The sequence below is a fragment of the Poromitra crassiceps genome (genome assembly GCF_964638095.1).
Source record: "Poromitra crassiceps genome assembly, chromosome: 27".
NCBI classification, from domain to species: domain Eukaryota; kingdom Metazoa; phylum Chordata; class Actinopteri; order Beryciformes; family Melamphaidae; genus Poromitra; species Poromitra crassiceps.
Window position 1 is genome coordinate 9,235,754 of NC_139650.1, and position 16,233 is coordinate 9,251,986.

At 45.4% G+C, this 16,233-nt stretch overlaps 1 protein-coding gene across 1 annotated transcript in view; it reads left to right on the forward strand.

Annotated features, from left to right (window-relative positions):
• Positions 1-11,941, forward strand: part of LOC310799216 (peroxisome proliferator-activated receptor delta-like) — a 28,387-nt gene extending 16,446 nt beyond the window's left edge. The window contains exons 3-8 of the mRNA XM_083661784.1: positions 2,245-2,399; positions 3,997-4,135; positions 6,350-6,555; positions 8,503-8,712; positions 10,020-10,263; positions 11,605-11,941. Of these exons, the coding sequence (XP_083517910.1) occupies positions 2,245-2,399; positions 3,997-4,135; positions 6,350-6,555; positions 8,503-8,712; positions 10,020-10,263; positions 11,605-11,852 (1,202 nt within the window). The 3' untranslated portion in view covers positions 11,853-11,941. The remainder of the gene's footprint in view (positions 1-2,244; positions 2,400-3,996; positions 4,136-6,349; positions 6,556-8,502; positions 8,713-10,019; positions 10,264-11,604) is intronic.
• Positions 11,942-16,233: the final 4,292 nt, after the last annotated feature.

Below are 16,233 nucleotides of genomic sequence, written 5' to 3' on the forward strand. Positions count from 1 at the left end.
CTATTAATGCCAGGCTGTGAAAAATGCTACCTTATCTGTAAAGGGGAGACTCATGGGTACAATCAGATAAATTGAGCTGAGAGGTCACGGGACCCCTTTGAAATAGTTTTCCCTCGCCAAAATGTAACCTATGTTTGGAGCGTTATTTACTCCCCTTCCTGACAAGCTAGCATTATTATGCTTGGTACATGTACCAGTGGATGCCTTAAAGTAGATCTTCTAGTTTCTTCTGATAACAGGATCTCCACTGTAGCTTTAAGACCCTGCTACAGCCATTTGATTGCCCGCGAAAATCAGGAGTGTTGGCAGACCACTCGCGGCCCACCTGCAGTACCTCCACGAGCCACCGTTTGGGAATCACTGCTGTACATGATTCCCCTGTGTTGGCCACTGTCCCCTATGGCAAAAGGAAACAACCAAGGAGCGCCAAAACATGGCTCATTTTCATGGCCCATCATGTGGGATTGGTCACATGATGTGAATGCCTCTGATTCGCCACTGCACTCGGCAAGCTCAATGCGCATGTCTGTGATTGGTTAGAATTTCCATTTGCTGTTTTGAGCAGTGATTTAGAGCAGTTTGTAACTAAGTTAGAAAAACTGTATTTTGACAGTGGGAGGAGTAGCCTTGGACTGCAGTATTTGTGACTTTTCATGATTACCATATCTCAAGATAGCTCTCATCTCCACAAAACCTTTTCAGAAAACTTAGCCATCAATCCATAGTCCATTTTCTTTGCCACCAAATTAATATTTATGTGAAGAGTACTTCAATTTTGAAGTAAAGAAAGGTGCTCAAATAATAACACAATGCCAAAGTAAATTCATGCCTATTTAACGTCTATTTAACGCTCATGTAAATTCAATGTAAATTCATATTTATCATCCACAGAACACTTCACCACTCATGTACATATTGTATATATTTACTCAATTTGATTGCACTTGCAACATTGTGATTGTCTTTAGTTATCTTCCTACTTCTTATCTCTGTATATTGATGTGACCGCTACGCTGCATACAGACACTAAGACAAATTCCTCGTATGTAACTTGCATACTGTGGCAATAAAAGTGATTCTGATTCTGATTCTGATGTGGTCTCTCACCTCTAACAGTACTTGTACAGTACACAGAGAATCCATGGCATTTGCAGGCATACTACTGAGTAGAATTAATCAATACATATATGTATTATCAACTGCTAAAACGATATTATCCTATCACTAGTTTCACTACTAGTCTCACTAATACTAGCCTTGCCAAGCTGCACACGCAATGGGCCCTGCTCTCGAAACAGAGCAGACAGAAGAGACTGGTTACTGTATGCTTAAGACTGAAATCGGATTGTCCTTTCTCAGCCTAAGTCTAAGTCTGCGGGGTCTCCAACCTCTGGCATTCTCAGCATACCTCTTATGCTGTGCTGGGAAGGCGGAGTACCCTGCAGTGGTAGCAGGGCCAGAACCTAGCAGGCCCTGCACTTTGTGGCCCTGACAGACATACACACTGATAGACGCACACACATGCTACATCACAACTCGACTGCTTTCAGTGTACACTCAGTAAACCTGTGTTAAGCACATTTCGTATCCCTGTCAGTTGCCCTGTGTATGCACTAATTTTTCTATTTCTTCTTCTTTTTAAACTTTTTGTACCTTACCCTCTACCTGTCGAGGGACTACGGATGGAAATGAGCTAAGGCTATAATCCGTTACATTTACATGCAAATGTTCATTAATGTTGCACTGTCCCTGAAATAAATAAATAAATACATTTTATACTTCAATGAAAATAAAGTCTCTGCACCTAAACGGACAGTATTTGGTCTGTATTAGGGGTTGAAAAGGCTCTCTGGGTAGGTGTTAGGTACCCGCCCAACAATCTCAAACTTTACGTTGAGCCTACCCAGATTTGCGCGCTCTGATTGGTTGATCATAATGGCCGATCATAACGGCATCCAACACTTCAAGCTCAAACTGTTCCAACACACCCCGCCCATTCCTCCTGCTGCATTGCTACCGTCGTGTTCGTTCGTTCGGCATTTCAACAACATACTACGAGCAAATCAACGCAGGAGTATAAAAACTTGTTTACATTTGTGTTTTACATTGCGGCTACCTTATGTTCGACGATAAAATGTACTTTACATGTTTTTACCTGTACATACAAAACAGCCCATTTCCTTAGTGGTGGCAGTTTACAGCGCACGTACGCATCCTCATCCTACTTTTTGCGTTGTCTTCCAGAGGGATCCCAGACATCACCCCTGTCCCTGTCGGACCAGCTGCTATTGGTGAAGGACGATGGGATGGGCGGAGCCGGGATCAACGTAGAGTGCAGGATCTGTGGTGACAAGGCCTCCGGATTTCACTACGGTGTCCACGCCTGCGAGGGCTGCAAGGTACCACCGCACCACATCTCTGGATCAGTTCATCTGAGGTTCTCTCACATCACCAGGGTCATGTCACCTTCCATAGACTACAACAGGTGGTGACATCAACCAGCACATAGACCAGGTCATGTCACCTTCCATAGACTACAACAGGTGGTGACATCACCAGGCACATACTGTAGACCATACTGTAGACTATCAAAGCTTTGAACAAAGGATTTGTGGAAAGGTGGAAAACTGTTCCGAGTGGAGAGGAGGACTTTGAAGAGTTTCTGAAGGAGAGCAGAACATGTGTGAAGGATGCAGAGGCAGGGCGAAGGTTCTTCAAACGCTGAATGTCCGAGTTAACTCAAACTATATCGTGCTAGAAAGATGTTTGTGCTTGATCTCATTCAAATGCCCTCACATCTTCCACTCAACAAAGTAACGCTATAACACCATTAATGCTATTATTATTATTATTATTATGAAAGTTATCACAATGATAAGATATTTAGCAACAGGCAAAGTGAAACTGTGGTAATTCAGGTCAATGCAACCGCATAGAATAAACATACAAACAATGACTCTCTTTGACAGTGACAGCCTCACATTTTGTGACACAATTGATTGAATTCCCGCCGGACGTGTGAACCTTGTGCGCCAACAAAACAGCATTGATGGATACAGTGACAGTGGGTGTTCCCGGTGTTGTTGGGTTCACTGATGGGACAGACATCCGCATCATCCACAATGTACTCTTGTTCAACAGCTCTATTCATATAGGCGTACCTATAAAGTCCACGTATCATTCTAATACTACTCAATCTTGAGCCATTTTCATCAAATCTTCTTAACATCAAATTGATAAAGCCATAACATGACTGTATATCCACCCAAATAAAGGCATCGTATGTCAGCCTGTCAGGACTGTACATTTTCAAAGACTTTTTGATAGTACAATTGCCTCCTGGATGAGTAAAAGAGGCGCGTGGAGATTTTTCTTGATCAGCCAATGACAGCGTCCAAAACGGAGCATCTTACCTAGCAACAGGCTCAACCACACCTCGTTACTGAGACAAAAGTTCATGTCCATTTGCCTTTTTCCCACTTCGCACCCAATTCACCCATTTTGTCCCTAAAAGGCAGAAAGAAGGTAACACAGGTGCAAGCATGACATTAACGAGGGTTTCCAACTTCCAATCCATTTAGGTGATCCAGTGTCCTCGTCCTCGCTAATGTCTTGCTTGCGCCTGTGTTGATGGGTGAATTGGGTGGGAAGTGAAAAAGGCTAATTCCTTGCTCATAGTTGTTAGTCTTGAGAACTTTCCTAAACCACTCCTTTTGAGGTTTGAGGCTAAGTTCAGAGCTCTCACAGTCTCCTCTGAATGTGTGCGGTTATGAATATGAGCCCACATGTCAGGCTTCAGCACACATTTGGGTTTGGGGCTCTTTACATAACCAAGGTCAGTGCTGCTGCTATCTGGAGCCAGTTAGAGTGATTCCAGTAACAATGAGGCTGGTTACTGACTTCAGCGTGACTGACCTGCTTGAACTCATATTTGAGACGGTTGACGACATGACTGGCCAAGAACAATATTTTGGTTTTTGTTGTTTTCGTGCCCAGGGCTTTTTCCGGAGGACCATCCGTATGAAGCTGGAGTACGAGCGCTGTGAGCGCAGCTGTAAGATCCAGAAGAAGAGCAGGAATAAGTGCCAGTACTGCCGCTTCCAGAAGTGCCTCCTGCTGGGCATGTCCCATGATGGTGAAACACGCACGCACGCACACACACACACGCACGCACGCGCGCACACATACACACACATACATGTTTGCACGCTAGGTTTGTCAAAAGTAGGTGCCTGGATAATAGATAACAATGAAAGAGGAGAGCCGGCACTCACGGTAGGCTAATTTGAAAAAAGCCTTTTATTGGGCAGAGGAAAATAGGACGTTTCGGCGTAAAGCCTTTGTCAACCTATCTGTAGCTTCAACAAGCTAAACGTGTTCTGATGGCTATAGAGCAGGGATAATCTGCTGTCTAAATTCAAAGTTTGATCAGACCTAGATTATGGAGAAGTGCGCGTCTGTCCGTCCATCTGTCTAACTTTATTTTTTATGCTTCTTGATGTGTTGTCATCCCCCCCCATCCCGTCATATTGAAAATAGTATTGAGTATCGATATTTTCCTGGGTATCGGTATCGAAGTAGAGATTATAGTATCGTGACATCCCTAGTGCACGCACACACACGTACTAGGGATGTTCATTTTGAACAATTTCCATAATCGAAATTCGGGAAAATTAATGATCAATTATCGATTATTGATAGCGTAATAATAATAATAATAATAATAATAATAATATATATATATTTTTTTTTACTCTGGTCTGGTAATAACGTTGCGCGTTCTTGGCCAGCTATAATGGAGATGCCGCTGTGTAGTAAGAATATCAGACACTAGCGCTGTGGCCAGGTAAACAAACATGTTACATGTCAGGTTACATGATGTAAGGCAATCAGCATCTTCCAGCTTAGCTGACAGCAGAGTCAAACCAGCCAGAAAACTAGAGACTATATGAAGCTCCACCTCACGTTAGTCGGCTGTGCAATGGAGTGGGGCGAGGAGGAACGAATTCCACCCAAACCTAGTCCGCAAAAAAAAACAAAAAAACGACGTGATCGAATTCATTCCTCAACGATCAATTACCGATTATCGATAATTGATGAACATCCCTAACACGTACGCACACACGCACACACATACACGCACGCACGCACACAATTGCGCGCGCACACGCACACAGAAATACACACACACATGCATTCTCTTACTCTGGCTTATTGGCAGGCATAAAATGTTTCCTCACCCTAACTCTTGTTCAGTGTTTGTAGAAATGATCCCAGGTTCTGCATCCCTATCCAGTGTTCTCCTCATATCTGCATCTCTATCCAGTGTTCTCCTCATATCTGCATCTCTATCCAGTGTTCTCCTCATATCTGCATCTCTACCCAGTGTTCTCCTCATATCTTCATCCCTATCCAGTGTTCTCCTCATATCTTCATCCCTATCCAGTGTTCTCCTCATATCTTCATCTCTATCCAGTGTTCTCCTCATATCTGCATCTCTATCCAGTGTTCTCCTCATATCTGCATCCCTATCCAGTGTTCTCCTCATATCTGCATCTCTATCCAGTGTTCTCCTCATATCTGCATCTCTATCCAGTGTTCTACTCATATCTGCATCCCTGTCCAGTGTTCTCCTCATATCTGCATCTCTATCCAGTGTTCTACTCATATCTGCATCCCTGTCCAGTGTTCTACTCATATCTTCATCCCTATCCAGTGTTCTCCTCATATCTGCATCTCTATCCAGTGTTCTACTCATATCTGCATCTCTATCCAGTGTTCCCCTCATATCTTCATCCCTATCCAGTGTTCTACTCATATCTGCATCCCTATCCAGTGTTCTACTCATATCTTCATCCCTATCCAGTGTTCTACTCATATCTTCATCCCTATCCAGTGTTCTCCTCATATCTGCATCCCTATCCAGTGTTCTACTCATATCTTCATCTCTATCCAGTGTTCTCCTCATATCTTCATCCCTATCCAGTGTTCTCCTCATATCTGCATCCCTATCCAGTGTTCCCCTCATATCTTCATCCCTATCCAGTGTTCCCCTCATATCTGCATCTCTATCCAGTGTTCTCCTCATATCTTCATCCCTATCCAGTGTTCTACTCATATCCATCCCTATCCAGTGTTCTCCTCATATCTGCATCCCTATCCAGTGTTCTCCTCATATCTTCATCCCTATCCAGTGTTCTCCTCATATCTTCATCCCTATCCAGTGTTCTACTCATATATTCATCCCTATCCAGTGTTCTCCTCATATCTTCATCCCTATCCAGTGTTCTACTCATATCTTCTCATGAAACATGAAGCTCATGTTCCTTCTGGCCCCTTCCTTCCCCAGCTATCCGCTATGGGCGGATGCCGGAGGCGGAGAAGAGGAAGCTGGTGGCGGGCCTGTTGGCTGGAGAGATCGGCCAACTGACTCATCCCAACGGCCCAGACCTCAAGAGCTTGGCCAAGCGGGTCAACAACGCCTACCTGAAGAACCTCAACATGACCAAGAAGAAAGCCCGCAGCATCCTCACTGGAAAGACCAGCTCCACCCCAGTAAGGATGCATTATTACACAAACTTTACATTACAGTACATGTATTCCAAAGCATGACACTAAAGGTTGTGTTTACTCATAAGCGCTACCGTTCACAAACACTTTACCAGCACATCTGTCTCCAGTTTAATAACTCATTCAGTTTTAGACCATTTAATACAAATCAAGTCAGTCATAATTAATTTTCCAATTACAATACTTGAGGCACAACCGTCGTCTGCCACACTGCAGCATTGCCGTCAAAACAACAGACTCCCCCGCTCCACTTGCCACCATTGGCTGGAATGAGCCATGTGACCCAGGAGAGAAAGGGTTGCCAGACGTTTGATTCATGCGGGTATGGCATGAGCTGGCCATGTGACCCATAACGTGGTCAAGAGAACAACTGACCAACTACTGACTGACCTACAATACCATCCATAGAGCTAAAACAACAAAATAGGCCCCAAAATGCCGGTCTTAAGTGTGTTAGGGTGGATTTTTTCCCCCTTTATAGTAAAATGATACCTGTGACCAAACCAAGGCAAGCGGTAGGAATCGCCAGATGCCCCACAATACGATATTACCATGACACTTGAGTCAAGATACGATAGTATTGCGATATTACAATATGCTAGCATTGCGATATATTGTTGAGCATTGCGATATTGTGATATAATACGATTTATTCACTTTTTTCAATTGCAAATGTATTGCAGCAAGATGGGGTTTGTCAAGCAGACAGACTGACCAACACTGTCATACAAACCTGTCATCAATGATATGTCATTCGCGATACTTGGCATTTGTGCGATACTACTGTATATATTGCCACACAAAATATCGTGATACTATGGTGTATCGATCCCCCCCCCCCCCCCCCCCCCACCACCTCTACTCCAGGCAACACAATATGAAGTGTACTTTCTCCACTGAAATAGACATATCAAGAAGTGCAGGCAGGAACAGATAAGGCCAGCTGAAGTGAAACATGGCCTCCTGTGAACAGCTGTCTGTAGGCCGGTGCAGCAGCATGGCTGCATGCAGCCCCATAATAAAGGCCTCAGACTATCTGTGTTTTGTCTGAGATGAAGAGAGGACAAGTCAGAGCAACCTCACAACCACCAGTGTCTGCTTTGTCAGCCAGCAGTATCTTTGTGTTTGGGTTGTTTAGTGCCATGACTCTCAGACGTTTTTCATATCATGGAGCCCTCATTTAGTCCACATTAGTCCAGATTGATGAGATTTTGTCTCTCGGACCCAAATCTGAGAATATTTTTGTTTATAGGATTTTGTCCAGAACTCCATGACTATCTGTATCCTAGGTACAGAGATAACAGAGAAACTATCATCTAAACAGTCAATCTTTTACATTCTCTAATGGTGTTAACTTCATTTAAATGAAATAGTGCTGAAGTTTAACAATTTATCAGTTTGCTGGGGACCCCCTGGTGGTCCCCAGACGCCACATTGAGGACTACTGGCTTAGTGGATCCTGGTGGTCCCCAGACGCCACATTGAGGACTACTGGCTTAGTGGATCCTGGTGGTCCCCAGACGCCACATTGAGGACTACTGGCTTAGTGGATCCTGGTTCAAGCCATGGCTGATTGGCTTGAAACATCAGACACTAGAGTTAGACTCTCCCACTGAGGCAGTGAAAAAGCAGAAGTCCAGAAATGGCAAAACTTAATTCTCTTTGACTGCTTTTCTAGTCATTCTTGATACAGTAGCTTCTCCTCACTGCTATTGCTGCTGGCCTCATCTATCTTTGTGTTTTATTCTTTAATGCTGTGCATCGTTCACACACACGCACACACACACACACACACACACACACACACACACACACACACACACACACACACACACACACACACACACACACACTCACACACACACACACACACACGCACGGTTTCACTTTCTGCCACTCTGCCTCAACTCAGCTGTCGTCCTTTCCTCACAGCCATTTGTAGTCCATGACATGGACTCGCTGTGGCAGGCAGAGAATGGCCTGGTGTGGAACCAGCCTATCAATGGCAGCACGCCAGCCAACAAGGAGATCGGAGTCCATGTCTTCTATCGATGTCAGTGCACCACAGTTGAGACTGTGCGGGAGCTCACAGAGTTCGCCAAGAGCATCCCCGGTTTTGTTGACCTCTTCCTCAACGACCAGGTAAGGTCACGCTGACTCGCCAATAGTGACTCAATCCAATGAGAAAGCTTATTAGGTGCAGGGCCAAAAGGGACTGATTAAAAAAGACAACAGGCCATGCTGAAACATGACTCTTTTTTTTAAGACCCTGGCAACCAAAATCCACAAAAACCTTGGTGGCGTTCCTTGCTGGTTGCTCGACTGTCATTCGCTGGTTCGATGCTAGACTCAGCTCTCAGTCTTAATCCGTTTCACTACTGTAAGACTGAGAATATTACTATTTAAATTTTTTCCTAACGTTAGGTGGTGCTGTTGGAAGCCTTGCATCGGAGAACCAATCATAAGTGTTGTGGGTGGGCCTGCTTTCTGGGGGGGGTGACGCTCATGCAGAACCGGTGTCTCGCAAAACATCGCCGCGTTTGCGGAGCAAAATATTAATCACTTAGAAACAAACATAACCTGTTAATAGGACGTGTTTCATCCGGCCCCGGCGGCTAGAGGTCTTTCCCCCAACGATAAGCCCGACTCCCGAGGCTAACGTTACAGAGCCTGCTGATGACTTCACAGTAGCAAGCGAACCACTTCCGGGTAGGAAGAATTATTGTAAAATAAACAACAGGTATAAACTCTCTTTGCAGCACATCAGTGTCTTGCTCTATATTGGAACTATGAAACATTGCATTGCCGCTACCAAATACAATTCTAATAATAAATGTAGGCGTGTCTGCTGCCGGCCGTTCTCGCCGGGCTCTGAACCAGATTTGGAACAGTAAATTCCCAGACGTTTGATGGTTAGGTGGCACTGTTGGCGCCGCTCACCAAACGTCTGGAAACCGAGACTAGTTCGATGCAGACATGCCCAGACAATCCCAGAGGGAGCCAGAGCACAGCAGAGCGGAGAATTCTGCTGAGTTTCTTCATGACTTTCAAACCTAAATTTATATACTTTGCGACGTTCATCATCATTCAAATTTGGCTGGTGGCTTATTGGTGTGATGAACTCAAAATGCATAGTTATGTTTGGTTTCTTTATTTGTGGAAGAGGTATTTACAACGCACATTGTCCCACATTGTTGCCATCACAATTTTCTTTGTTTCATAGGCCCATCATGCAACACTGAACCCCATAAAACACAAACCAAACAAAAGCATATGTAGCTAAAGATTAAATTCTGAGGTTAGGAAAAAATACCTGGTTAATTGTAGCACAAGAACCAGTTACATGGAGCAGCCCAGGCTGTCACAGGACTTATTCGGCGGGAGACTATATAAAAATGTGACATTTGAAATGTGAAATAGCTCTGACACCTCCACTCTGCTCCCCTCAGGTAACCCTGCTGAAGTATGGTGTGCATGAGGCCATCTTCGCCATGCTGCCGTCTCTGATGAACAAAGACGGGCTGCTGGTGGCGAACGGTCGGGGCTTCGTGACGCGGGAGTTCCTGCGCAGCCTTCGCCGGCCCTTCAGCGAGATCATGGAGCCCAAGTTTGAGTTTGCGGTCAAGTTCAACGCTCTGGAACTAGACGACAGTGACTTGGCCCTATTCGTGGCCGCCATCATCCTCTGTGGAGGTAAGGGAAGCTGTTGTAAGGCATGTACCGTATTCATAGCTTTCAAGGGGCGTTACGTGCTGCCGGGAACGCCCACCTGGCGGTCAAAAAAAAACTTGTTCATTCCACTGCCGCCGAGTCACTAGTTTCTCACGCTGTGTTTGTTCAGCCAAAATGCCGGATACCTGTTGTGCTATCGGTTGCACTAACCGACGAGGAGACACGCCTGGCTTGTGCTTTTACAGAATGCCGTCGGAGAAAGAAAACTCAGACAGGAGGAGGTTGTGGATTTGTGCGATTAGACGTGGTTCAGTCGCTGGGGAGGGCAAATGGCTACCATCAAAGTACACACGTCTTTGCGGCCAACATTTAATCAAAGGTAAGCTCAAGTAACGTTAACGGGGTATTTTAATCATTATTGTAACGTTACTTGAGCTTACCTTTGAGGAAATGTTGGCCGCAAAGACGTGTGTACAAACGGCTGAACAAACACTGCGTGAGAAACTAGTCGACGCGGCTGGCAGCGAATGAACAAGTTTGTTTTTTGACCGCCAGGTGGGCGTTCCCGGCAGCACGTAACACCCCTTGAAAGCTATGAATTGGTCCGAAAATAAGCCTTTTTTCTTCTTCCTCCTGGAAATACGTCTGGAAAAGGGGCGTCGTCTTATATTCGGGGTCTAGACTTTTAACATAATGTTTTCCATTCACAACAACAGTTGCAGCAGTCTCTTAGCATCGCTGCAACACAGACACGTGCACGGCTGCACACACACACTGACACAACACAGACACTCGGAGTCGCTCCTCAGTGAACAAGACAGGCAGACAAGGGCTGAGTTCAGCTCCGACAAAACGTAGCAAAACGTTTATTGAAACGGGAAACGGTGGCGCGTTGAACACCCTGTTGTGTTATGCAAGCGTTGCAACTTTCTGTTGGAGCCAGTCCACTGAGGCACTCCGCAAGTAAACGCCAGCTACTCTATATGCGTGGTAACCATGGAAACATTAGCATATACATTTTTCACTTTTAAATGTGATAATTTCATCTAAAAGACATATAAATAAGTAAATATGATTGTATTTATTAAGAGAGTTAAAAACAGCTTACCTTGTTCTTCAATTTGTTTTATTATAATTTTCAAATGAAATGATTTTCGTTATAAAACAAGATTTGGCCTTCAAAAGGTTTTTTTCTTTCTTTTCAAAAATGAGTCTTGGAAAAAGGGTTAAAAGGGGGGCGTCTTATAATCAGGGTAGTCTTCTATTCGGATCAATGCGGTACCAGTCCTGCCAAAGAGATATCTGTCTGAAATGAGGCTGGTAGTAGCTCCCTTTCCTCATTGTCTCCTCGGTGTCCCCCAGACCGTCCAGGGCTGATGAACATCAAGCAGGTGGAGGAGATCCAGGATGGAATTCTGCAGGCTCTGGACCAGCACCTGCAAGCCAACCACACAGACTCCACGTACCTCTTTCCCAAGCTGCTGCAGAAAATGGCCGACCTACGTCAACTGGTGACGGAGAACGCCCAGCTGGTGCAGAAGATCAAGAAGACCGAGTCGGAGACCTCGCTGCACCCACTGCTGCAAGAGATCTACAAGGACATGTACTGACTAGGCTGAGGCCACGTCGTTCACAGAATGACGTGAAACCAATGGAGGATATTCATGAAGAATAGAAACCCCATCACGACTCTGATACATCTCGCAATGAGTTGTGAGGCTTGCTTTTTTTTTTCTTATACAAATCAAACTGAAATCTTCACTTGTGTATATGAACGAGTTGTGGTAAGAGAAGCAATATGGCGAGCTGTTCAGCTCTTCATTCAGCCCGTACCAATTTGCCACACTCTGATCAACCACATTTTCTGGGGTCCGTTTGGAATCCTGAAACAGTTGAGGCGGATATCCTTACTGCACCCCCCTTTTTTAGCCAACTGATATACATCTCTTGGTGTGTGCTCACAATCAGTGGAAGCTCTTCAAATACTGAATAGATGTTTGTACCAGGAATTGCACTACCTGGACAGGACTAGTCTACCTATACGATGCCTTTCTGCAGTTCAAAACTGATGGAGTTGTTGTCACTACAAAGGTATTCCAGGAGAACATACAGCACACCTAAGAAGACATTATGCTGACGCTCTTTGTTTTTTTTTTCTCCCCTTCTAGTTTACATTGAATGATCAGCGTTGCTATTTTTATAATATATTTTTGCGTAGCCTCTTTCCACTGAGGTGGGAGTTTTTTTTTTTATACAAATGGTCAAATAAATTCTCAACCCTGGAAAGCCAGGGTCTTATGTCACACTAAAGTTTGTATGACATCATCACTGATGGTTACGTGGGGGATACTGTTACGTTGAAAGATGCTGGTATCTTGTAAAAGAGGACTGTCTCGTCGTCGTGATCTCTGTTCCGATTCATCGCCTTCAGCATATACAACTAGAAAATGTGCTCGGTTAGAGCGCAGACCTCTGCCATTGTCTGACAACCACCTTTTGGCGATATGCCATGCTCAAAACCATGCCACATTTCAACATGAAAAGTTGATCCGTTCTTCCTTGGCCCGTAACCAAGACGTTTTCCGCAAATCCGTGCTCAACTTCTTTGAGATATCCTGCTAGCAGATAAACACGGCTGAAAACATGACCTCCTTGGTGGTGGTAATAAACGTTTGTTAGCACAGACACAGACTAGCCTATCACACTACTGTGTTCTATACTGCCCAGCCAATCACGGAGCTCATCAACACCGTCTGCAAATCACCATCTGCCATCAATCACATTGTTCATGTGTACCAATCAAGTGTCCGAGCCCTCCTAACGATCACATGTCGTCGTTTCTTAGCACTTATAATTAACCCTTAGATGCCTTGACCCAACTAGCATCAGACGCGCTTCCTGACCAGAAAGTATCTATCATTACAGTTTCATTCTACTTCTCAACGGACATATTTATTGGCTCATACAACTCCCTAACCTCAGTACCTTTTTACTAGTGTTTTCTCTGATGTATTCTTGTATTCCTTTTGGGTTCTTGAGTTCCAATACTGTGAAGGTATGCCTGATCTCACCGGTCATGTGTGTGACGTCTCATTGCTTAATGTTACATAAACGTCGACTCATTTCTTTCGTGGTGAATGAGCGAGGCGTTGTATTGTCTTTCATTTGTGAAACGTTTCATCTCCTGCAGACTTGATGCAGTCTGTGTCTCTCGTCGGCACAATTGACTACACCAAACTCTGAATGTTAATTGTCAAATTCCCTGCTTTGTCGGTGCTAACTCCTTCAAACTGCTAATTGACATCTTATTAGGGCTTTTATTCGTGATTTGATCATTGCGCTCTCCTATGGACGACAAGAGCCACCACCAGTGTGCTGCTCATTTGGACTTTATTAACTCCCGTCAGCCTCCTCCAGACCTCCACCCTGTACCCCTTTTATATATGGTCACAATGATATGAACTCATTGAAAAAAGGAAGTTGGCAGTATGTTTAATGACTGATAGATCATAAATAATGATTGAATAATTGCCAGTTTGTGTGATTTCTTAGTGTATTGCAGCAATGTCATCTCACCAAAATGAATGCATAGTGATTATAAATCAATGCATAGATTGATTGTAAATCAATGCATAGATTGATTGTAAATGAGAGTGATTGTAAATGAATGCATAAGAGTGATTGTAAAGGCGCTGCCTTGATTTCTCCCTGTCCAAACGTCCATGGGGAGCTGGCATTGTACGTGTGGAGAGACAGCTACTTCCAGCACCAGTAGCTGAGTAACAGTCACAGGATGCTATGTAGACATCGGCTGTAACTGCTGATCAATTTGTGTTGACATCACACAGGTAATGGCACCAAAACATACTCTTGTATGTATAAGCAGTCACTGTTGATTTCTCCAATCTGTATAACATTTTGGATTAGAGGAAGCATTTTTTTTTATTTGAGAGTATGGAATGGTCACTTGATGGAGCAGTTAACTTGTAATGCTGCCACCACTTCATCTACAGGACTAGGGATTCAGTTAACTTGTAATGCTGCCACCACTTCATCTATAGGACTAGGGATTCAGTTAACTTGTATTGCTGCCACCACTTCATCTACAGGACTAGGGATTCAGTGAACTTGTATTGCTGCCCCCACTTCATCTACAGGACTAGGGATTCAGTGAACTTGTATTGCTGCCACCACTTCATCTACAGGACTAGGGATTCAGTGAACTTGTATTGCTGCCACCACTTCGTAACAGGACTAGGGATTCAGTGAACTTGTATTGCTGCCACCACTTCATACAGGATGAGGGATTCTGGGATGCAGGACGGCGGACAGTATGATGAATGATGGGTCTATCACCCAAGCAGCTTATGACATCATTAGGCACTTCCTACATGGCAAATATGCCAGTGATGATATGCAAAGTATTACCTCATTTTAATTATAGTCTATGCATCAACAAAAAGTGGCACATGAATTGAGAGGTATTGTCGTAATGGATAAAAGATGGGTTTGCCAAACTGTTGGGCTTTGATTTAGGCTAAAGGTTGACCTAAATAAGAAATATTGCTTGTCTTTAGTCAACTCATTTACTCTGTAAAAGATTACTAATGCCTCCAGTTATTTCTAACACCCCCCCCATTTTTAGTGTCCACGGTCAAGTGGTTATTTATTGGCTGCTTCAGATGTTAAACATAGGTGGGATTTGGTGCTGTACTCTGTTTACGGTCCTACGCCTTACCTTCAGTCACTATGGTCCTCCCCACGCCTTACTGCTCACCTTCAGTCACTATGCCCCCCCCCACACCTTACTGCTCACCTTCAGTCACTATGGTCCCCCCCCCACCTTACTGCTCACCTTCAGTCACTATGGTCCCCCCCCACGCCTTACTGCTCACCTTCAGTCACTATGCCCCCCCCCACACCTTACTGCTCACCTTCAGTCACTATGGTCCCCCCCACACCTTACTGCTCACCTTCAGTCACTATGGTCCCCCCCCACCTTACTGCTCACCTTCAGTCACTATGGTCCTCCCCACCTTACTGCTCACCTTCAGTCACTATGGTCCCCCCCACACCTTACTGCTCACCTTCAGTCACTATGGTCCCCCCCACCTTACTGCTCACCTTCAGTCACTATGGTCCCCCCCACGCCTTACTGCTCACCTTCAGTCACTATGGTCCCCCCCCACGCCTTACTGCTCACCTTCAGTCACTATGGTCCCCCCCACGCCTTACTGCTCACCTTCAGTCACTATGGTCCCCCCCCACGCCTTACTGCTCACCTTCAGTCACTATGCCCCCCCCCACGCCTTACTGCTCACCTTCAGTCACTATGCCCCCCCCCACGCCTTACTGCTCACCTTCAGTCACTATGCCCCCCCCCCCCACCTTACTGCTCACCTTCAGTCACTATGCCCCCCCCCCCCCACCTTACTGCTCACCTTCAGTCACTATGCCCCCCCCCCACGCCTTACTGCTCACCTTCAGTCACTATGCCCCCCCCCCCCCACCTTACTGCTCACCTTCAGTCACTATGGTCCCCCCCCCACGCCTTACTGCTCACCTTCAGTCACTATGGTCCCCCCCCCCACCTTACTGCTCACCTTCAGTCACTATGGTCCTCCCCCACCTTACTGCTCACCTTCAGTCACTATGGTCCCCCCCCCACACCTTACTGCTCACCTTCAGTCACTATGGTCCCCCCCACACCTTACTGCTCACCTTCAGTCACTATGGTCCCCCCCCACGCCTTACTGCTCACCTTCAGTCACTATGCCCCCCCCCACACCTTACTGCTCACCTTCAGTCACTATGGTCCCCCCCCCACCTTACTGCTCACCTTCAGTCACTATGGTCCCCCCCCACGCCTTACTGCTCACCTTCAGTCACTATGCCCCCCCCCACGCCTTACTGCTCACCTTCAGTCACTATGCCCCCCCCCCCCACCTTACTGCTCACCTTCAGTCACTATGCCCCCCCCCCCCCACCTTA